The sequence below is a fragment of the Drosophila elegans genome, unplaced genomic scaffold (genome assembly GCF_018152505.1).
Source record: "Drosophila elegans isolate 14027-0461.03 unplaced genomic scaffold, ASM1815250v1 contig_208, whole genome shotgun sequence".
In the NCBI taxonomy this organism is placed as follows: domain Eukaryota; kingdom Metazoa; phylum Arthropoda; class Insecta; order Diptera; family Drosophilidae; genus Drosophila; species Drosophila elegans.
The window spans coordinates 15,205,250-15,227,260 of NW_024545578.1; the positions used below are offsets into that span (position 1 = coordinate 15,205,250).

Genomic DNA, 22,011 nt, shown 5'->3' on the forward strand with positions numbered 1-22,011 from the left:
CTTAGTTGCTGTTTTGACTTTTAAAGTAATTACTTATTTACAATCCCCTCCAGCTTCAATGACGGATACTGCACCCAAAGTGGGACAGGAGCCGCTGCTCAACCTCAATCTGGTGGACAATCGTGAGGCAGGCACCTCGCGTCCCCGCTCCTTTAACAATGCCCTCAACGAATCCAAGTTTGCCCAACTGGCTTTGGCCAGCAGTAGTTGTCTGCTGTTGGATGATGAGACCTCACCCACAGACAGTTTGGTCAGCAGCACCGAGGATTCCGAGGAGGCAGGCGGCAAGCTGCAGAAGCACAAGTTGAACGAGGAACGGCAGCAGAAGGACATCGATGACATTGATTTGGATGACATCTCCCCCGTTCTCGAACTGGATTTGGATCCGCCGGGCAGCCACAGTCCCATTTCACCGGGCACCCCAACACACGCCTCACATTCCCTTTCCCTGGGCTCGGATTGTGGAAATCTCATAGACGATGAGATCGCCGATCAGCCGGCCTTGCTATGCAACAGTGAAGCCCAAGAGGTGGCCACCGATACACCCACTTTGATGGAAACGCTCACCCACACCCAAACAGGATCGCTGAGGTCCCTGAAGAGTCAGTCGAAGGCTCGTACCGCTCTGCAGCAGGCCATTGAGTTGAGCCTTAGGACTCCGGCGGCGGTGCGAAAGGCAGTGATGGATCGGGCCGAATCCTTGGACACCCTGTCGCCCTGCGAGTCCATCTGCTCCGATGACCTGATGATGGACTTCGATATGAACAGCAGTGTGGACTCCATTGATCACATGGCCAGTGCCACGGGACGCAGTCGCAGTGGCTCGGATCTGCACAGGATTGGCCAGGACATCGATCCCATGCAGGCGGAGACCGAGGCGGAACTCCTATCGGAGCTGGAACGCAAGGGCAGCGATGTGATGAAGGAGCTCAATACCCTGCTGCGAGGAAGGAAGCAGCGCGGCGGTCCAAGGGAAAGAATTAGGTGAGTTTACAAGAGCCATTTTATATTTTATTACAAACATTATGAAATTCGGTTAAAAAAATGTAGTGTTTAAAACTAAAATATGAAAAGGTGAAGAGAAAACAAGAAAAAGAATCTTAAAACAAATGTTAAGACAAATTACTCTTTGGGATAATATGAATTGAAAACTATATGTCGATATTTAAAAGAACACTGATAATAAAATCGAATAGTAAAAATTTATATCTGACTATTGAATTCAAAATTGTATATTTAATTTTTATATTAATTATTTAATTATAATGCGTATTAAATTGCAGGATTTAATATTAATATTGAGGAAAATACTAGATATAAAATAGTTCCTGTTTGATTTAAATGCCATTCCATTTAATATTTTTAATATTTTCATATTAAAAATAACGCAATGGATGCAAATCAAAGCGCAAAATATTTATATTCCGTATAAATTATTTGGATTTACTACGTTTTCTACCCGTACATGGATATAATAGCCTTTAAAAGTTCACCAATCCTCAATTCTCATATAAATGGGTAAATAGGTCAAAAGTTCATAATACATTACTCGGCATCTCAACTACCAATCAACCTAAAAATTACGATTTACGCCCCCTAAATAAAACCTGCCATTCCGAAAACTTATCTCTCAAAAGTGATCTCTGTTTTTTTGAGAAAAATTCAATTCTCCTTACCTATACAAAGCTAATTGAATTGGCTGCATCAGGTCGGAAATACGTTTGCGGTGGCTTTTGAGTTCGCCTTTGATTTGGTTTTATTAGCTCTGCACTTGGCAGGCGGCCAGCGACTGTTGGAATATTATTAAGTGCATTTCCCCGGGCGAGTTACCCGCCTCCCCTGCAACCCAATTCCACTTGAGGTGCTGCAAATCAATCAGCAGCCTCTTCCCCTTTTCAGTAGGAAAACAGCACTTCTCTCTCTCCTTGGCTTCTAGACAATTTTTTTTCAGCCGGCCGGCATAAGATTACTCAATTTAGCCCTAGAAAGGCGGCGATTTATGAGCCGATTTGGAGTTCTGCCAAAGTAACGCAAAATTTAAGCCTAGAATGAGCTCAATTGGGAATAATCTTTCAACAAAGGATACATAAATAGGTTTTAAATTGAGTTATGTCCAAAAACGTAAGAAGTCTTTTAATTACATTGAAAAATGGTGCAAATAAATTATTTTCTAGTTTGAGCTAAAATTTACATTAATTATGTATTTAATTTATATTACTTATAACAAAGATCACACTATTAAATTAATTGGAACCTTATTGAGGGACCATAGTAATTTTGTCCCAATTATTTCCCGATCAATAAAGCTTACCAACAAAGTCCCCTTGTAAATTGTAGTGTTAATAGCATTTACCTTGCGCATCCAGAAATATTCATCAATTGATTTAGCTACCAAAACAAACAGTCAGTGAATCTCACGTGTTTGCTTGTTTGTTTCTGTTTCTGTTTGCCAAAAGGGCGCTCTGGGGTTAATCAAATGCAATTTACTTTGGCCAGCTCACAGCTTTGGCATGTCATGCCCCGCCCACTTTTATTTTAAGGGTAAATGGAAATGGAAATTGAAATTAGCCCAAAATTAGACAGACATCAGTGGGACAGCAAAGGGATAGAGACAGGTTGTTTGGGTGTGTTGTGTCGGATTTGTGTGTTTGTGCTGTTGCCAAAGGTTACTCCATTGGCGAACCCATTGGCGAATCTATTGGCCGTCTGCATCCATTCGACATTCGGCATTCCCATTGCTGTTCCCGTTGTCGGTCCCAATTGCCGTGTTTTAGCGCCGGCTACCAGAAAGAGAAGGGGAGAGCCATTGGGGCATTTTTATGGCCCAAAATGCTACAGCCAACAACAACTCTGTGTGGGCCTTGTGCATTCTGGGCGAAGCCAAAGCCAAAGACGCGGCCAACTTCAACGGCACTTGGCATTTCCAATTGTCTATGCCTCCCACCACCACCATCTCTCTTTTTTATTGCACAAGAAAAAATATTACTAATAAAATAAGGGACTTTCTTAATCCTGAGGAAACATATTTTTCAGCTTACTATAAAAAAATAGTAATATAGAGGTGTATAAACAAATTTAGTTCCTAACTTTGAACTTAGGTGCTTGACAGTCAAAGTGGAAATCATAAGCTTAAAAATTCCTAAAATTTAGGGGAAATAGTAAAACTGATTTGTTAAGAATGCCTTTATTTTACATTTTTTAAAGGATGGGAATATCAATAAGAATTTCCAAATATTTCAATATTTAAGTTTTTCTTAATAATTTAAAATTGTTTTAATAGTTAAAAAATATACAATATTTGGTAAGACTTATTCTTGAAAGAATGCTTTCATTAGGTATTTTTTCTCTGTGTGGCATTCCCGTCTCTATCTATGTGAGCTCCAGTCTGGGTCTTGGCTTTTTCGCCAAATCGTGGTCGTAGTTAAGATAACATTTTGACTTTGGCCGGAGTCGGAGTCGGAGACTTGATGGCGAGTGCCGCATTCTTTTGTCATGGCAACGAACTAGCAGCAACAGTCACAACAGCAACAGCAACACTATCAACAGCAACAGCAAAACTAGCAACAGCAACAACAACCGGCAACGGCACGACATCAACATCGATGGAGTCGTTTCTGGCTCTAACCAAAAGTTGGGAAAAACTTTATTGCTAGGAAAAATCAATTGTCTGCCTCGGCATAAAGCCTGGTAAATAAATGTGAACCTGTTTCGCAGCCAACAGCCAAATAACTGCAAAATGCCGCTGGCCATGGCTAAATGTGTTGTTGCGGTTTAACCTGTCACTCGATGGATCCGATAGATGCGCCTGCGTCGGGACATTGGCTTTCCTTTTTTTTTTTTTTTGCTACTTCTATTTTGTCCGTAGCCAACATTAGAAGGCCAATCTGGAAACAGCCAGCTGCAGATAGTACTTCATGAAAAACCAGCCAGTCACATGCAAAACCGCACTTGTGGATTAACCTTGAGACTGGCTTACCCGCTTGGCCGGTGAATGAGTCATTCATATACATATATATATATATATATATATAACGGCCATGCCTCTTCGCCTCTCAAAAAGTGCTGAATAAGCCCACTCAATCTCGGTTATTATTGCCTCGCAGTTAACCCGCTCACGCGGATGCAACAAAAGCCGCATTGTGATCCCCATCTCGACATTCCGGGTGCATAAATATTATGGCTGTAGCTGTTGTCGTCGCTTCAGCCAACAGATCTGGCTTTCTTTCTTTCCTTCAGCCAGCATCGTCTAACGGCTGTGCCACACACTCTGAGAACGTTAACAAAAGCGGCCCAGACCCACACGAGCCCAACTCTTTCGGCCCACCAGCAACATTCTTACCACTGCTTGCCGTCGATGTTGCTCGTGTAAGCGCTGTTGCTGTTGCTGCTGATGTTGCTCATGGGAACGTTTGGAAAGCGAAACATTGGTAACAACAGCAACCAATTACAGTGGGTTTGACACGTGAGATATTATTGTTTTTGCATAATATAATTTAAGCTTATCATAATATTAAAGTTTTTAGCTTGGTTTCTTAAAGTATTAAAGAGTTTTAGTCCGCTGGATTATTATTTATTTTTCATCCAATGATATCTACAATTTTAAGATAAGATAATAATTTTCATAATTTTAGAAACCGGTAGGTAGATTTTAAAATCCGTTTAAAATGGTCCTTGCGCAAGTGCAATCAAAGATTGGATGAAAAGTCCATAAAACACTAACAAACATTTAAAAAAAAAAGATCCTTTTTCGCACATATACCAAACAAAACGAGGGCTAAGTGGCTTATTATCACTGATATGTATTCTGTATGTGATCAGCCCAAAAATACGTAGCACCGTTTTGTACACGTAGCTCCACTGTCATGTTTCAGTACCAAATCATACCACTCCATTACCACTTGAGCTGTGGGCTCCAACTTCGATTTCGGCTCCAGTATTAAACAAGATCTCAAAGCGTGCGGTTCGGTTTATGAGCACTGTGCGAACTAATAAATTATATTCGTAAGCCCATATCATACTCCATCAGCAATATCGGTTCGAAGAGCACTGCCAATAAAGGCAATTGTAAATTGGTTAATTGTGCAATAGCCGTTGTTTGAAAAGCGCGTGGGAGCTGCACATATTGCGTATTCCAATTTAATTGCGTTGTTAATAACCGAAACAAAACCAAAACAGCCAAATAACCAAAAGCAAGAGCCAGTGACCGCAGGCAGTCGTCGCCTCCAGTGATACGCACTGGTGCCTCTTCCATGCCACAGATACAGATACTACCTGCCCATCCGAAGCTTCAGATAAACATACAGATCGTACATATATGTATATAGGCGGTCCAACGCCGACGCCATCGAACGGCCAGTGTTCATAACAAAAGACACGCCGCGGGCACAAGTGTCAATGAAACGAGCGTTTTGCCTGGGATATATTTCGCATTCGGCCTAGACCGGCAGATTCAAGTGAGTAGAAGAAGTACGGTGGAACCCCTATAACATTAACAGCAAGACCAAAATTGAGAAACCTTTAATGAGAGTTATTTAGGATGGTTTTCTTTGAAAAAGTAGTTTTTAAAATCTTAAGCTAGCGGATATTCCGAGCTTTAGCAATGACATTTTATTTGGAAAAAATTACCTAAAAATTAGTTTAACAATTTCACAATCAAACAATTTTAAACACTTTTTAAAGATCTCACAAACATAGTTAATAGTTTTCATTATGATCTTCAACAACCTATTTTTTTTTTAAAAAACTATGCATTCTAAGTAAAATAAAACGAAAATTCTCTTTAACTTAGCAGGTTATTTTAATAACAAAGGTTTTTAAAATTTTCTTTACCCACCTATCAATGGATTAAAATATTAATACTGTAAATTTATAAAACTAAACACATATTTTTCTTATTTATGTTTAAAACTTATACTATTTAAAAAGTTGCTTGACAAAATGTATAAAAAGTTAACTTAACCGTTTTTAAATTAAAATACTCAATGTGGTTCAATTTAAACAATTTTGCCTGTAGTTGTGCGAATTTGGTCGACAATATCTGACAGGGCTAACAAAGGCAGACAGAAGCTACAGAAAGCCCAGAAACCTTAGCCAAGTGGTAGCCAAAGTGGGTGATGATTTCCGCTCTTAGCTTTGCGTAATTCGATATGCAACCGGGGGCAAAATACAAAAATACAAAAAAAAAAAGGAGAGAGAGATGGGGTAGGCCCAACACAATGGGTTGAAAAGTGTGTCACATGCAAATGCAGGCAACGTTTGGAAAATCTTTTGGAATTTGATGCCATAAACGTAACAATTACAGATATCAGGCACATAATGATAGTGTGTGTTTGTGTGTGTGTGGCAAACAAAAAGGGGGGTTGAGGTGCCCCCTTTTATGGCTTTTCAGCCACTTCAAGTTCAGTTGCATTTACGACGCGTTCAGGTTTTGGTTACGGATACGAGTACGGGTTCCCATCTCCCATCTCCCATCGCCATGCATAATTCAACAGAATGTTTGCCACACAAACTACGGACATACCATCGAGTGCAAATACAGATACAGATAACTGCTGCTTCTGCTACCTACCTTTATATCTACCTGTCTGCCTCGAAAGTGCTCCCCAACTCCGAATTCCCCAGTCCAAAACACAGTCTCTGGGCATATCCCCATCTTAACCATCGTTGATCATCATCCTCGACTCACACACTAAAAAAAAGCTTATCATACGTAGTACTCTTTTATGTTTAAATGTAATGAAAATTTGAATTGTAAAATAACTAACTTGTTATTATTCTGATTATAAGAAGAAGAGTAGTATTTTAGGACCAAAACTAACTCTTTAAGGTTTAAGTACCATAGGTTCAATAAAAATATTTAAATATAATTCTTCATTACAAAATAAAACAATCAAAAGTAGTATTTTATAAATTATTTATTTCTTAATTTTTTGCGAAGGTTTTGTTTTGAAATTTAACAAATATTTAATACAACTCAGTAAAATGTATTTAATTTATCTCTATCTTGATGAGAAAGATTAATTGTGTTGATTTTCATAAAACGGACAAGCTGTAATTTTCTAAACCATTATTTAATCTGAAATGTACAATCTACATTGTAAATCTCTTGAATAAGATCTAGAGTTTCTCTGCGTGGAGAACAGAGAACTCTGGGCATGCGAGATACACACCGGATTCTCATCACAGGAGGCCGTGTGAGAATGTTTGGTTATTTCTTTATTTTTTATGGCCATTACCATTACTTGCGTGGCTTGCAGCTCGCTAGTCGCCCCTTCCCGGCGACTCTAATGAAGCTGCCTTTGCATTTCCATTTCCATCTCCATTTCCACTTCCCCTTCCTATATGTTATATACTATTTGTATAGGTACTATACTGTATACTGTATGTGTGCAGCTCCAAAAGGTCTCCGGACTCTATGACAAATGACGTTTTGCCGCACAAATTGATAAGTACCGTTGGGAAGTGAAGTTCGAGTAGTGAATGTCAACGCCTTTGCTCCGTGAATCGCTATATGATTGTGATTACTTGTCATCGTTGAATGTTGCCGGTTAACTGTTGCAGCTAACCAAGTGAGCCAAGTTGGCAACAGTTGCCGTTGGCAGTGGCGCGTGTGCAGTCACAAATGAGACACATTTGTGCTAAATGTGTAGAAAGGTAGCTGAGAAAAGCAGGTGCGTAGCCGCAGGGGAATTTTCAGGGGCTCACTGCTCAGTTTGTATAGTAACTTAGTATCAGACGAGACAATTATGTGCTTAAACGTTAATCACGTAGCATTATAATTTCGTATAGTAAAAGTTTTGACTGTTTTGACTAGATCTAATTTCTACTTTTCTTGGTAAATGTGTTTCTTTGACATTAACATATATTTGAGAGATTGAAAAGATTATTAGACTATTATGATCAACAATAAGAAAGGTATATTTAGGCTAAGCTCTATTTTAATATAAAGTATATTTATATAATTTTATAAATATTTACAGAATTTATATTTATAAAGAATCACAACCATTAAGAGCTCAAAATCGTTAAGGTTTCCCCTTTTCTACTTCCCTGCTGATATTGCCTTCAATATTCAAACATATAAATCCATTTGCTGCACTTGTTGCAATGACAGGCATTTTGTCGTCTGACAATCGGTTTTGTTTTGTTTTTTTGTTTGGAGTACGAAATATCCGGCATATGCCGCCTGCTGAGTTTCGCTAAATTGAGTTGTGCAAAGTACTCGTATTGTTTTGATTTCGGTGGATCTCTTCGGGGGCCTGATTTCTGCATTCATATTCATACGAGCAGTACAAAAGCGCATAAAGTTGGCGTGCGAAATTCACAAACATGTTGAATTTTGCTAACTCAGTGATTGTTGTGTGTGGGATTTGGGAAAGTGATTTTATGTTTTATGGTTTGGACATAATGTACACTTTAATTGGTTTTTGTTTGGAAACACTCGAGTGAATTCATTTGAACTTTTGGCTTTGCTTTGGTTGTATCAAAAATTACCCAAAAACGTTAATAAGAAGTTTACAAACAGGTATTGCTTTACAATGTAATAATTTGTTTAATTAAGAGAAAATTTATTAAAAATGAACTAGTGTATGAACGGGTTTAGTCTAATATGCTATAATAAACTATAATTTTCCTAATTTAGGAGATTAAAATATATTAAAATGTCCGCTTACCAAATATATAAATAATATTAAATTTAAAAATAGACTTCTCCTAGTTTTCTTTCAAGAAACCTATTTAAATGACTAAATGCAAATTATTTATTAAAAAGCTATTAAAACACAAAAAGAAAACCGTTGAAAAAACATAAGGTACTTTAAACAAACAAAATTACCTACATTACACAAAAAATTAATCAAATTTTATCAAGTTGGCCAATCATTCCAACCAGATGCAATCAAAACCATCGCAGCAGGGAATTTAATTTTAATTAAAATAAAAAAGCGCTGAGAACCTTTTTAAAGCCGACAAAGCCCATCTAACGGTGAAAAAGAAGGGGACCCCGGAACAATAAAAGATACACTTTTGTACTTTCATCGCCGCTCCAGATGAGCTGAAAATTGTTCACAGTCCATTTCGTGCGATTCGCGATCATCTTAATGCGGGCATAAGCAAAGTTCGCAGATTCAAATATTCAAATTGCCGCTGTGCCAGTTTCCTGGGGCCAATTACTCTTGGAACTTAGCCATCTGAACTCGGATAATTACTAGAGGAAAGTCTCACAAATCCGTGAGATGCTCGAATTAATTTCTTTGTCGTAATAAATCCACTAACCGAAATATCATCATAATTGCGGGTATTATGGTCGAGCCAAAATCCATTATCCATTAACCTTTGGATCCAACCGTTAATAGTCGAATGAGCCAACTATTGAATGTTTTTGTTTCTTTTGTTTGGTTTTCACAACGTTTTTCAACAGTTTGTTTAAATTATGCCGTAAAATTTTGAACACCGCGCATGTGTAAGAGCCCTCTTCCCCCATTTCCCCTGCATTTGGGCTTGGGTGACTACAGCACGCAACAGTTGACTTTCACCAGCCAGCTGAGAGGCAACCGCGTCTGTGGATTTATTTCCAGCATTTCCAGCATGTCGTGCAGGTTACCGCGCCACCTGACCCTCCTCCTCCTCCTCCACCTCCTCCTGCTCACCCATCTTAATTGCTCATTGACAACTGGCGACTGGGGGAACTCCTTTGGCTAGGCTAGGCCCTAATCAATGGCATTTCACTTTCATTCCGACCGCGTTAATTGAAGCTGGCTAAATAATTGTGAAACTCACCCCTACAGCGAGGCTACTACACTTGACAAATTTAAATGCTAACACTCAAATTATCATGTTTAATGCAGAAAAAGCTCCATTAAAAAAACTTAGAATTCCAATGTTTCAAAAGCTAATTTCCTTTAAAATTTCTAAAGGAAATACATACTTGACTAAATAGATTTTATTTTTATAACTAAAGACAGAAATACTCCAAATTTTACTCATACTATATTGAAAAAAAAAAATTTTATATATAAAGCTAAATTAAAATAAATTTATGCTTTTCGTAATACAAATTTAAATCAAAAAAATTTTAAACCAAATTATTATTTTCTTTGACATTTTACAAATGCCATAAGATTTAGCCAATCCAGATATAAAATAAACACACTTTTCTTAGCTTGTTATAGTAAATGTGAATTTTTAATACTGTGCTAAACAAGTTTAAACATTTTTAAACTAAATTATAGTTTCTAATGCCAACTTTAAAATGTCATAACATTTAGCCAATCCAAAAACTTTTCTTGGCTTGTTTTATTAAACGAAGTTTTTTTCTATAAATAATTTCATAAATTGGTTGAGTGTAATGAGGTCGCCCAGTATTTTTCTACAAAGTCTCCACACAGCTGTTGGTGGTCTGCGCATGACCGGATTGTGTCATTGTCGCAGAGCAACAACATGGAGCATTAGTGTCCGAGCAAAGACCCATTGAATCGAAATTCGATTTGTCAGCTTGGAGGATGTCGGAGGCGGGTTCTGGGCTCAGCAAATCCTCGCCCAGTGGAGTGCGAAGAGTTCGCACCGATCTGAAGACCTCGGAAAATAGATTCCTGGGGAGTCAGCAGCGAACCAGCTCACCGATGACCATCAAACAGCGACATATACACTATCACTATGCGACCTTTATGGCCAGCAGTGCGCCACAGGCCAACGAATCATATCACAGGCACTGCTGGATACCACTTTTTAATTATTGTCTTCTGCTTGTGCATTAACTAATGATGAAATGTTTCTTTTACAGCGCCCAGCTGCCAGCCCGTGCCACCAGATTGCTGAACCGGTCGCGTCTTCAGGACCAACAGCTCACCGGCAACGATTCGGACAACAGTTTGAGGTCCACGCACAGCGGCGGAGCTTCGGCGGCCGTTGCTGCCCGGAAGAGAAGCACGGCCAACTCCAGGACCTCGTCCGGCTCCACCACCAGTCTGCCCCGCCAGCGGCACCTGCAGCAGCAGCACCTGGGATTGGGCGGTGGCGGAGGCGGAGCTGGGGGCGGAGCAACTGCATCATCCGGAGCAGCAGGACACAGGTGCACGGGCGAGCTGCACAGCTCATCGGACGATCTGATGTTGTATGACAAGTCCTTCCGCAATGCCATGATCCAGGATGTGCTGCAGTTCAAGAAGCAGCTGCTGCGACTGCGGCGGATACTCCAGGAGGTAAGTGATGGATGTGGTTAAAATAATTAGAATAACTAAAAACTGGTAAATACAAATCATATCCATTTTAAATATTTCTTAGATACAATTTAATTTAAATATTTATCGCTTTGATTTTCATCTTTTGCAGGTTTAAGTATTTTAAAGATAAAATGTTAAACATTTTTTAAAATCTTCATTTGACAATTTTTGGCAATGATTTTAATTTCTAAAATTTAATTTAAATTTAAGCCATACTTACCTTAAATGAAATGTACTTAAACTATAATAATAAGGGTTTTAATTAAGTTATATTTACATTGTGTATATGAAAATGCTGCCTTTTTATTTTCTGTAAATTGCAGACATGTTTTCTTCTACATTTCGTAAATGACGGTTTTGCCTTAAAAATTTTAAGTTATTTTTAGTTGTTACACCGAAATCACTTTTTTTAAGTACGTTCATAATTTTCCTTTCAAATGCACTTTTCTTTGCTTACATTTCCATGGCACACCCATCACTCCATCACATCCACCATTCACTTGCACAACTCCTAGGAGCCAGATTTTGATTTAAAGCGGGTACGTTGTCGTCGTCTTCGGTTCGAATTTATTTATTTGTGCCCAGGGCAATTGCTGCAAAGAGTGATGAATGGCAAGTAACCTACTGGTTTTTCATTACTTCTCCGCAGACGGAAACGCTCAATCCTTTCGAGAACGACAACGTTCAGCTGTTCGCCGCCTGCGGACTGGATAGCAAGCAGCTGAATGACATCGATCTGGCCAGCCTCACCTCGTCCACGACGGAGGACCCGCTCCAGGAGCTATCGGATCTACGTAGACAGGTGGTTTACCTTCAGGTATTTGCACGTTTTTTGCATTTCGTTCGCTGTTAAGCCGGGAGAACACAAAAACTGGGTCACAAACCGAACAATTCGGAGCAGGACAAGACTTTTCTATTGCATTTTTACTCTCGCTGTTGTTTTTTGATGTTTCCTAAGCAAATGGATTCATACTCTATATAGCATGTAACATATCCAGTCATGAAGATTAATATACCTATGCTTTTTGTAAATCTATCTTTGAAAACAACACATATATTTCATATAAATACTGCCATAGTTTTGTGTTGATATGTAATTACATCAAAAGTTAATTTTGCACTTTGACTTGCCACAGAACACAGATCATACAACAACCCAATAAACTGATAAATATTTTTTTGAACATGAATCAAATGAGCAGGTAAATATTACTACTTAATCAAACCAATCAGTATAAAAGATTTTATATATTCCAATACTTAAAAATAAAATTATTTTGCTAATAAAAACAAATTTTCTGATAAATGAAATTAAAAATCAATTTATAAATTGTTTTATAACACATAAACAATAGATTAACTTTATATTTACAATACTAAAATCGTTTTCAATGATTAAATTAAAAATGCAGATTAGGTTTCTTGCATCTGCTCATTTGATTAATGATTTTTTTGCATACCACTCTTTACACTCCTTACATTTATTAATAGTTAAAAGAGTTGTGTAGCTGTTGTGTAAAAAATATGCTTTGATTGAGGAAAAAAAGAATTGGCTTCTGAACTTAGAAAACCAAAAGGAGGAAACACTTGTATAAACTAATCAAAGCATGACTGTCTTACAAAGCAAAAAACTAAGCCAAGATAGATTTTTGCCCATATACATATATATAATTTTCACACTCTCTGGCTTAGATATAACCATTAGTGACCTTTCATGCCTCGCTCCACAAGAGTGAACTGACATTTACTGATCTTTGGTCTCACCTCCCAATCCCCCGCCCCCCTTCCAATCCGATCCGATCCGATCCGATCCCCTCATCCTCCAGGGTCAAGTGGACGATCGTGACCGCACCATCCGCCTGCAGCGCGATCTCATCGAGCAACTGGAGGCCGAGAAGCGGCAGAAGGCATCCACATCCACATGCACATCCATCAATGGCGGTGGTGGCGATCCGGGCAAGGAGCTCATCAGCATGGCCACCCAAACGGAGCGGGTAAGTGTCGCCTGCGGGCCATGTCTATACACATGATATATCTTTTCGATCATATGTGTTTGCACAACATTGACTAACCGAAAGCTATCGACAATTTCTATTTCAATTTCAATTCCAATTTCAATTCCGATTCCACTTTCACAGACACGACCACTTGCCATTGGTGCGGAGGGTTTGTCCAGGTAGGCAAACTTTCATGTTTGTTTCAATTTCGGCCATATACTTTGTACTGTGTTATTTTTTTTGGCATTTTTTATGTGTTTCGGTAGTTTTGTGTAATACTTGTAATTTTTTGGGGCTTTTCATTAACCGCAGCTGCGCGGCCGCAAACTAACAAAACTAATACAAAACGATGCCGCCTGCTGCTGCTTGTTAATGTTGATACACTGAGCAAATTGTACATAAAATTATTTAACAGTATTTAACAAGAAAGGGTATAATATATAATGATCTTTTATTTTGTATACTTCATAATAATGATTTATGAAATGTTTGTATGTGATGATTTGTAGACTACTGATTTGTTAAAAGTTTATTAACAAACAGAAACATTTTGTTTTATTTTTTAATTAACATGTACATTTCTGCATATATTGCTTCATTAATTGTTTAATACAGCATACTGATTAGGTCTTCTGTAAACTTAATTTATTTAGATTCAAGTTTTATTGTGTAGTTGCTGTTGGCCAGTTGGTGTTGCAAGTTGCTGCTGGCTGTTGCTGCTGGAATCGGTTTCAGCTGGCTTCACGCTCCGCTGGCATGCAAATCAGTTGGCCACTTTTTGCCAACTCTTGACGTTAATGGCAGCAAATTGCAATTGGAGCAGTCCAATTAGGGCCGATTCTGCAGTAGCTGGAGCTGAAAGCTGAAATCTGCAACAACGGCTTTGGCAGCAGCAACAGGAGGTGGTATTTTCATTTTAAAAATCGACTAACAATAGACCAGATCTCGACCATCTCGATTAACCCATCTGAATTTCTTTCTTCCACACCCGCCTTTGTAATGCTTACATGGATAACACAACGCGAACAATCTTATCGTTAACAATCCGCTATTTAGACTACAATTTGGGGAGCAACAGGTACTATTTTGTGATTTCATCCTAGCCATCATTGTGCTCTGTGCCATCAATCTTATATGTATACTACACCTAAGCTATAACTGTACGGATAATTGTAACTCCTGCACTTGAGACACTCAGTTCGCAAAAGCATTAACTAACCTATAACTAAATGAGACCTACATAAGCTTTAATATATCTAAGATATCTATAAGTATGATTTTAATTTGTCACTGAAAATTTAACACTGTTTGTGAAACGTTTTAATTGCATGCGGCAATTAAATAGAGTCCCAAGGTAATGCAAACTACAAAAATAACCTAGAACACGTCGAGAAGATGGGATGGGTAGTAAATTAAAACCCTGATTATTCAAATGACTCATGAATCATAAGACATTTTTGTCGGGTGACAATTGTAATTCCGGGCTGTTGGGGATTTTTCTAAAAATATATTTATGCAGCTTAGATACGTTTAACATAAGAGTAATGGCTTACAGTAATAGTAAAATCTTACTCCGTAGAATTTTTGAGAATAAATATTTTAAAACATTTAACCTAACTAACCTGTATACGTTAGTATTTACAATACAAGTTTATAAATACATTTTTAAAAATGGTTTACATTTATTAATTAGAGTTTATTTGCGTTCTAAATTTGTTTCCAATTCAAAGACAAAACATACTTGTTTCATTAACATCCCAGTTAAGCTATTTTAAAACTTAGTTAGGGCTTATAGTTTTTTATTAAAAAATGTAAATTTAATATTGAATAATTTCATATTTGGTCAAAGTTTAACTCGGTCCCATCTTCTCTCTTAAATAAAACTTAAATGGCATGGGCAAAGCTAATGGTTTCTTTATAGAAAACAATACTTTTTTTAATGGTACAGCCCACTAATCCTCATCTCTCTGTTCGCAGAAGTAAGCCCGAATATACCAGTTATACCACGCACTTTCCGACGCTCCACTTGCACGATTCCACGCTGGCAGCCACCACGATAATCCGCCACCACCAGAGCAGCCACAACCAGAGCAGCTACCACCAGAGTAGCCACAACCAACAGCAGAAGGAGCAGGAGCAGAAATCCTGTCCATCCCTCAGCCAAACCCGCCGGCACACGATAATCTCCACCACGCTGACCAACTATAATCAGCAGCTGGCGGCGGCTTTCCCGGATACCCCCAGACGCTCCTCCATCGGATGGGATACCACGACCACGATGACCACGCCCAATGGCAACGCCTACAAGCCCGTGAGGATTACGCTAATCGGTGAGGCGCTGCCACCGCAGAATAAGTCATCAACTGGATCGCTATCATCGTCGTCGTCGTCCTCCTCCTCAACATCTTCGCTGTCCCAAAATCCCAAAGTGGTCAAAATGCGATATCCTAATGGCTGTCAGAGTGTTAAGAAAGGGTCAAGTGCGCATTATCAGCCGTTGTACAACAGCAACAAGATGACAAGCCCAACCGTAACTATAGTCTGATTTAGATACCAGTTTTCAGTTTTGAACCAATCCAATTTGCCGTCGCAAGTCTTCTGGGAAATCGCTCTAAAAAACAATACAAAAAAACAGAATCCATAATTGTGAAAAATAGACCTAGTACAAGATCTTAATTAATTAATGTAAGCGATTAACGTACGTTTGCATCTTAGCCAAGAGCTCTTGAAAAAGCAGTTTAGTAAAATATTTGCTTGTAAGAATGTACTTTAAATATCTCCATATATGTATATCCCACATTGCTTCAATATAAAATTAATATAAATTTAACCGTCTTTTTCTGGCTTAGTTTTGGCTTCCAAATGATATTTTGTTAGCCAGATATATAATATCGCCAATCTGAGCATTTTCAAGAGTCTCCAAATAAAATACCAATAAGCACAAATCTAAAAAGTGTGCATTGAATGTCGTATACTTCTTATATATGTAAAATCTATAATAGATCATAGAAAATTTTGATTGTTACTTGTTTTCACCTAAGATTTAGTCTAAGTTAGTGAGTTTGCCTTGGTTTAGTTTTCCCGACATTTTGTATAATATGAGCTATTCTTAGCCACTCGCTGAATGAGGAATCAATAATGGCAAAACAAAATAATAGTTTTTTCTCCAAGAGCACAATAATCGTCAAGTAATTAACCGATATTATATAACTTATACTGTATGTAAACCACTATTAAAGAGTTATAGAAAGTACCTATCAATAGAGAAAGATAAACAACTGTGTGTGTGTTTGATTTGGAAACATTTCACAGCTGTTGAGTGGCCAAGATGCCATTGATGACGCCGCAAACCGGCTTGGAATTCTGTATATCCCCTCCGCTCTCCCCCCTCGTTACAAACTGGATTTGCATTTTCAATCGCGTTCTGTCGCTGCTCGAGAATCCTCAGTTGGGCCCGCACTCTGGAGCAGGAATGTTGCTGACTGCCAATTGGTTTCTGCCGCTTTTTCTGTGGCTCGGCTGCGGGGGATTCCCCTCGCTGAACGGAGCCGATCTCTGCCAGCCCGTTGGTTGGCGCAACTTCCAGTGCAACGAGGTGGCCTCTCTGCAGGATCTGGTGGATTTGGGAGCCGAAAACTGGCACACCCTCGCCATCCGGAATGTGCAAACGGAACTGGAGGTGGGCTCGGGTAAGGTCTGGAAAACCAGCAAGGTTTCAGTACTCATCTTGGTACACAAGGCAAGGTCTTGGCAAATAACACTAAACAGTCGCAGTCATTAGTTTTTCAATTTTAAATATGCCAAAGAAAATTAAAAACGTCCCAATTTTATATTTATTTTTCCATGTATAAAATAATTCAACAAACGGAATTAATAATATGTTAGACTGATAAATAATGGAATAGTAAAAATAAAAATATGACTATTGAATTTAAAACTGTTAAAATTAAATTTAAAATCAATGCATATTAAATTAAATGATTTAATATTATAATTTTAAATAAATATGGTTTAAATTTCAAATACTTTTTCAGATAACTTAAATCAAATCCGAAAATAGTCAAATAAAAAATTAAACAGTTTATTAATATTTCCGTACTTAAAATAATTAATAACAGCATTAGATGAAAATCAAAGGGAAAATATTTAGATTTATTACGTTTTTTTTACCAGTCTAGTAATTATACCAAGAAAGCAGTTTTCTTCTTAAAAGAGTAAGTAATAAGTAATGACGCAAATTAAACTAAGTTTTTTAATACATTTTTTGTTGGGCCTATTAACAAACAAGCAACAAAAATGATAACTTCTGTAAGGTTTATAACTCAAAATCAAATGTAATTTGGTGCCCAAACCCTTTCAGGCGAGAATGCAGATCACTTGGCCAACTTGGTGGAACTGGATTTAACAGCAGCAGCCCCAATAAATCTACATACAAGCGGCTTTGCCATTCTGCCCAATGTGCGGTACCTAAACCTCAGCGGTTGCGGTCTCGTTGACATCCAGGGAAACCACTTTGCGGTTGAGTCAGCGCTTCAGCGGCTCGACTTAAGCCACAATCAAATGGAGCTTCTCGACCGGGACTTTTTTGGCAATCTGAGGAAGTTGATTTATGCCAACTTTTCGCATAACTCGCTGAAGCAATGCGATCTGCCCCATATGCCGCTGCTCAATCGCCTGGAACTGGGCCACAATCGCTTGGTTAATGCCACTTTCGGGGTCTGTCCACAGCTGCAGGAATTGATCTTAAATAACAACCAACTGGCACAGGTGAAACAACTACGCTAAACTATAAATTATACCTCATAATTTTACTACATAACTTAACTAGGTTTTTGTTCGAATCAATTTTAAAAACATTTATTAAAAAAACATAAACAAAATTAATTTAAATTAGAAAGTTTCACTTAAAATATAATATTTATATTCCTATATTGATTTAGCTGTGTTGACGATAAATAGAAATCTATTGATCAGCTCAGCTTTATTTTGATATTGCAATTCACCGCAACGAACTTTAATGCTTACTGTTTGCATAGTCGGAATTACAAATCAGATATTAAATTGGTCTTGGTGATCTTTGGCTTTTAGCCAAGTTGTGAAATAACAGTTGATATTTCTTGTTTATTTTTAATTGAAAAACTATATATAACAATAGTTACTTTCGAGAGAGTGAGAGAATTGATTCTAATTTAAAAGCTGATCAAATTGTTTACCATCTTATTCCGCACTGCGAAAACAACTTTTATGATTTTAGAACACGACCTTTGAAATATATTTTTATTTTGTTAGGAGAGGGGTATAATAGTTTAAGATTTTAAACAACTCAACCAAAAAAAATACAGAAAAATTGTGATTTATTGAGAGAGATCAGAGAGTTCTGTTAAATTCACGAAAGGAAGCTTATTTTAAAAACGTTCAGTTACAAACGTTTTTTATAATAATTTAGTTTGTAAACTTACCTACTTTAAATAAAATACTCACTTCAGTTGGACGTGAACGCTTTTCGAGGACTCCATGGTCTCTTGGACCTGCAGCTCAGCGGCAACAAGTTGAACTCGATTGGCCAGGAAACCTTTCAGCCGCTCTCCCAACTGCGAGTACTGAACCTCTCGCGGAATGCCCTCGATGCACTGCGTCCCAGTGTGTTTGGAGCGATCCAGAACTTTGTGCTGCATCTGCAGCAGTTGGATCTGTCCGGGAATCGCATCCGCCTGCTGTTCGACAACCAATTCCGGGTTCTGGCCAGGCTGCAAATGCTGGATGTTTCGAGGAACAGCATAGCCAGCCTGAGTGCAGGACACTTTGTGGGTTTGGGTGCCCTGCGCAAACTGTATCTGCAGTATAATGCCATCCTAGAGATCAAGTCGGGCACGTTTGCTGCCCTGGTGAACCTGGACACTTTGGATCTGTCCTACAACAACCTGGAGTTCTTCGAGGAACAGATCTTTGGTAGTAGCACTTTGACGCGCATGAGGAGGCTTAACTTGAATGGCAATCACATGAAGCACCTGCATCCCTTGGCATTTTCATCTCTGCCCTTTTTGGAATACCTAAAGCTGGGTCACAACGAGCTTAAGTCCCTGGATGTGCGGATGTTTGCACCCATGCGGCGTCTTCAGAAGCTGCATTTGGGCCACAATCTGCTGGAGGAGATCAATCTCGATGTGCTGGAAAGCCTTAGTAGCGTTCAGGAGATCCTGGTGGACAACAACCGCCTCACTTTTCTGTCCAAAGTCAATGTGAGCTTTCCCAATCTCAAGAGAGTAGCCATCGAGGGTAATCCGTGGCAGTGTCCCTGTTTTGTGAAGCTGCAGCATTGGCTGGCCACCCGGGATGTTGTGTATCTGCGCGATAACACTGGTTACTACAAGGGTGAACGACCCCTGTGCATTGTGACCAATGTGGATCACTGCATCCAGAATTTACAGGCAGTACGTCGCCTGGGAATCCTTGGAGATTTCCAGGGTGAGCAGGTGGAGGCGGATGCCTTTGAAGATGATGAGAGTGCAGCACAAGACTGATTGCTATCTAACACTATTACACTACGTAACTGAATTAGTTTTAAGCGTTCAATGTATTCTAATAAATATTCCTAGAGTATAATAAAAAGGTGCCAAATCGTTTACAACCTAAAAGATTCCGACTTTTCTATCATTCCATCTTGTCAGCCCAATATCACATGCTACTACCCAAACATATCCTTTGCTTTTCACAACAAAACGCTCTTAAAGTTAAACAAAAACATTTTAAATATAACGCAAAATTGCACAAATAGAGCTTTTCAGACACGGACATTTTGAAGATATATTGGATCGATTTATCATCTTGCGGGCATATTCATGTTTCCAGCGTCTCGAATGGGTTTTAATTTACAATTAAACAACTAAAACTCGAATCGTTTAGGCAGACTTCACGCGCAGGGCCAGAGCGCTCAGATCGGCGATGCACTTGTTGAGGGTCTCCTTCTCCTGCTGGGGCGAGATGCTGGCCAGCACGTTGCTGGTGATCCAGTTGACCATGTGCTTCTGGCTCAGACGGCGCTCGACGTGGCGGCACTCCACCTGGTAGTCGAGGCGGCGCTTCACCTCCGAGTACACGTTCATGGCGCGCTCACGGAATGCGGCCTCCAGCTGCAGAGCAATGTTCTCCTTCTTGGCCTCCATCAGCAGCAGGGCGCCGTCGGCGCGCCACTGCTCCTTCTTCTCGGCCTCGATGGCATCGGACAGCACCTTGAGCTCAGCCTCACGGCCCTCCTTCCACTCGGATTCGATTTTCTGCGAAGCAGATCAAATTTGAATTATTTGTTTGGTTTTAATTTATGAGTTTAGCCAATAAAGTAGTCGTACACTAAGATACAATTATAAAAGATAAGGGAAGACTAAATAGTGCATATTTCAAGGTAAGTGATAATATTATGAAAGGAAACCTGAGGGGTTAGAGGTAAAAACAGTTTGATAAGTTTTAACTTACTCCCCCCTATTACTTACAGCCACAATCCAGTTTTTGGCCTATTTTCTACAGCTAAACATATCCCCTAAATCAAAATATCACCTTTATGTATTATTATCGGGAGTCGATAAGAAAATAAACCTTTACATTCATCAGGAATTATCTAAAGTTTGAAGTTTTACGCTAGAAACAAACTAAATACTGGATTAATTTTTCATCATCATATTTTAAGATAGAAAAATGAAGTGAAATCTAACAGTACTGGAAAATAGTATTGCAAGATGGATCCACTTTTATAATATTGGCGCTATTGTAGATTACAATTGTTTTGCATTGTTTTTTTTATATTCATCTAAACAGGATTTCTAAGGATATTGTTTAAATTGACAGTTTATATCTATAACTCAGGATGCTGTAGTTTTTTTGAGACCCATCATTTGAATTTTTGAATCTTCCATTGTGGTCTGGGACTACTTTAGGTTTTTAGGGTGTTGTACTCACATCGATCTCGCCATCAGCCCACTTGGCGATGACTGGGCCGAGTTTCTTGACGGCGATGACGGCCATGATGCCGAGGGACAGGCCGCTATAGTACTCGTGCTCCATGACGTAGATCTCCTTGGAGCACAGGTAGGTGATCAGACCCACGCCGAAGGTGTAGGGTCCGGTGACACCGGTCTTGTTGTAGAAGAACTGGAACCACTCCTCGGGCAGGAAACCGAGGCGCACCTTGCCGGGATGCTCGGGGCGCTGGCGGCGCTCGATGGCTCCGCCGGAGGGAGCGGCGGCAGCAGCGGCCGTCCGGGTGGCGGCCACGGTCAAGGGGCGCTGGGCTGGAATTGCAGGTTCCGCATTAGTACTTTTATTTAATCTCGATGTGCGAAAACTATGCTTTTTTTTCGACGTATACAATGCGAATGGGTGATTACATAAACCACGATGTCCGACGATTTTGCAGTGCCGTAACATTTTTCACGGTCATTTGCGGGCGGATTTTCACTTGTCCAAGATTGGTTTTAGGCATAGGGATTATCTCTCAATCTTTTTGCAACGTTTTTCAGGTTTACCTGTTAGAAGAGCGGCTCTCGAGAACATTTTCCAGGCAGTTGCGACGAATTTATGCTACTAAATTGACCCGAAATTGCTAGTTCACAATAGTGACAGGTTAGGAGAGCGTTGCCAGATCAACTGAAAGTTGGTTCCTGTCCAGCACTGTTTTACAACACTGTCAAAGCGCTAAGCTTTTAAATTTGTGAACAAAATGTGAAATAAATTAAAAAAATTTGTTTTATAACTTTTATTTAAATCTTTTTGTTTCTAAAACAATTTTTGCTTTGAAATATCAT

The 22,011-nt window shown here is 39.1% G+C and overlaps 3 protein-coding genes across 18 annotated transcripts in view; 2 read left to right on the forward strand and 1 right to left on the reverse strand.

Annotated features, from left to right (window-relative positions):
- Positions 1 to 16,491, forward strand: part of LOC108150213 — a 31,723-nt gene extending 15,232 nt beyond the window's left edge. For 3 of the 16 annotated variants that reach the window (XM_017278232.2, XM_017278233.2, XM_017278239.2), the window contains 7 exons: positions 54 to 984; positions 10,781 to 11,198; positions 11,735 to 11,758; positions 11,869 to 12,036; positions 13,046 to 13,213; positions 13,358 to 13,395; positions 15,194 to 16,491. In XM_017278232.2, coding sequence (XP_017133721.1) covers positions 54 to 984; positions 10,781 to 11,198; positions 11,735 to 11,758; positions 11,869 to 12,036; positions 13,046 to 13,213; positions 13,358 to 13,395; positions 15,194 to 15,761 — 2,315 coding nt within the window. In that variant the 3' untranslated portion in view covers positions 15,762 to 16,491. Of the gene's footprint in view, positions 1 to 53; positions 985 to 10,484; positions 10,706 to 10,780; positions 11,199 to 11,734; positions 11,759 to 11,868; positions 12,037 to 13,045; positions 13,214 to 13,357; positions 13,396 to 14,272; positions 14,532 to 14,561; positions 14,571 to 15,193 lie in introns of those variants that run through there. The other 13 variants (XM_017278235.2, XM_017278240.2, XM_017278236.2 and 10 more) reach the window with 11 other exon arrangements.
- Positions 16,492 to 16,529: 38 nt separating this feature from the next.
- LOC108150215 (insulin-like growth factor-binding protein complex acid labile subunit) lies at positions 16,530 to 19,908 on the forward strand. Its single transcript, XM_017278247.2, has 3 exons — positions 16,530 to 16,905; positions 17,577 to 17,983; positions 18,703 to 19,908. The coding sequence occupies exons 1-3, from the start codon at positions 16,545 to 16,547 to the stop codon at positions 19,735 to 19,737; spliced, it is 1,803 nt and encodes a 600-aa protein (XP_017133736.1). The 5' UTR covers positions 16,530 to 16,544; the 3' UTR covers positions 19,738 to 19,908.
- Positions 19,909 to 19,994: 86 nt separating this feature from the next.
- LOC108150216 (ATP synthase subunit b, mitochondrial) lies at positions 19,995 to 21,857 on the reverse strand. Its single transcript, XM_017278248.2, has 3 exons — positions 21,733 to 21,857; positions 21,167 to 21,498; positions 19,995 to 20,490 (listed from the first exon to the last, which is right to left on the reverse strand). The coding sequence occupies exons 1-3, from the start codon at positions 21,758 to 21,760 to the stop codon at positions 20,116 to 20,118; spliced, it is 735 nt and encodes a 244-aa protein (XP_017133737.1). The 5' UTR covers positions 21,761 to 21,857; the 3' UTR covers positions 19,995 to 20,115.
- Positions 21,858 to 22,011: the final 154 nt, after the last annotated feature.

Bases quoted from the DNA above. Each gene is read 5' to 3' on its own strand.
- LOC108150216 (XM_017278248.2), bottom strand. From the start codon at position 21,760: ATGTTCTCGAGAGCCGCTCTTCTAACAG. The intron at 21,499-21,732 runs GTAAACCTGAAA...CTGCAATTCCAG, and splicing joins GAGAGCCGCTCTTCTAACAG to CCCAGCGCCCCTTGACCGTG. The intron at 20,491-21,166 runs GTGAGTACAACA...TCTGCTTCGCAG, and splicing joins GGGCTGATGGCGAGATCGAT to AAAATCGAATCCGAGTGGAA.
- LOC108150215 (XM_017278247.2), top strand. From the start codon at position 16,545: ATGCCATTGATGACGCCGCAAACCGGCTTGGAATTCTGTATATCCCCT. The intron at 16,906-17,576 runs GTAAGGTCTGGA...AAACCCTTTCAG, and splicing joins GGAACTGGAGGTGGGCTCGG to GCGAGAATGCAGATCACTTG. The intron at 17,984-18,702 runs GTGAAACAACTA...TACTCACTTCAG, and splicing joins ATAACAACCAACTGGCACAG to TTGGACGTGAACGCTTTTCG.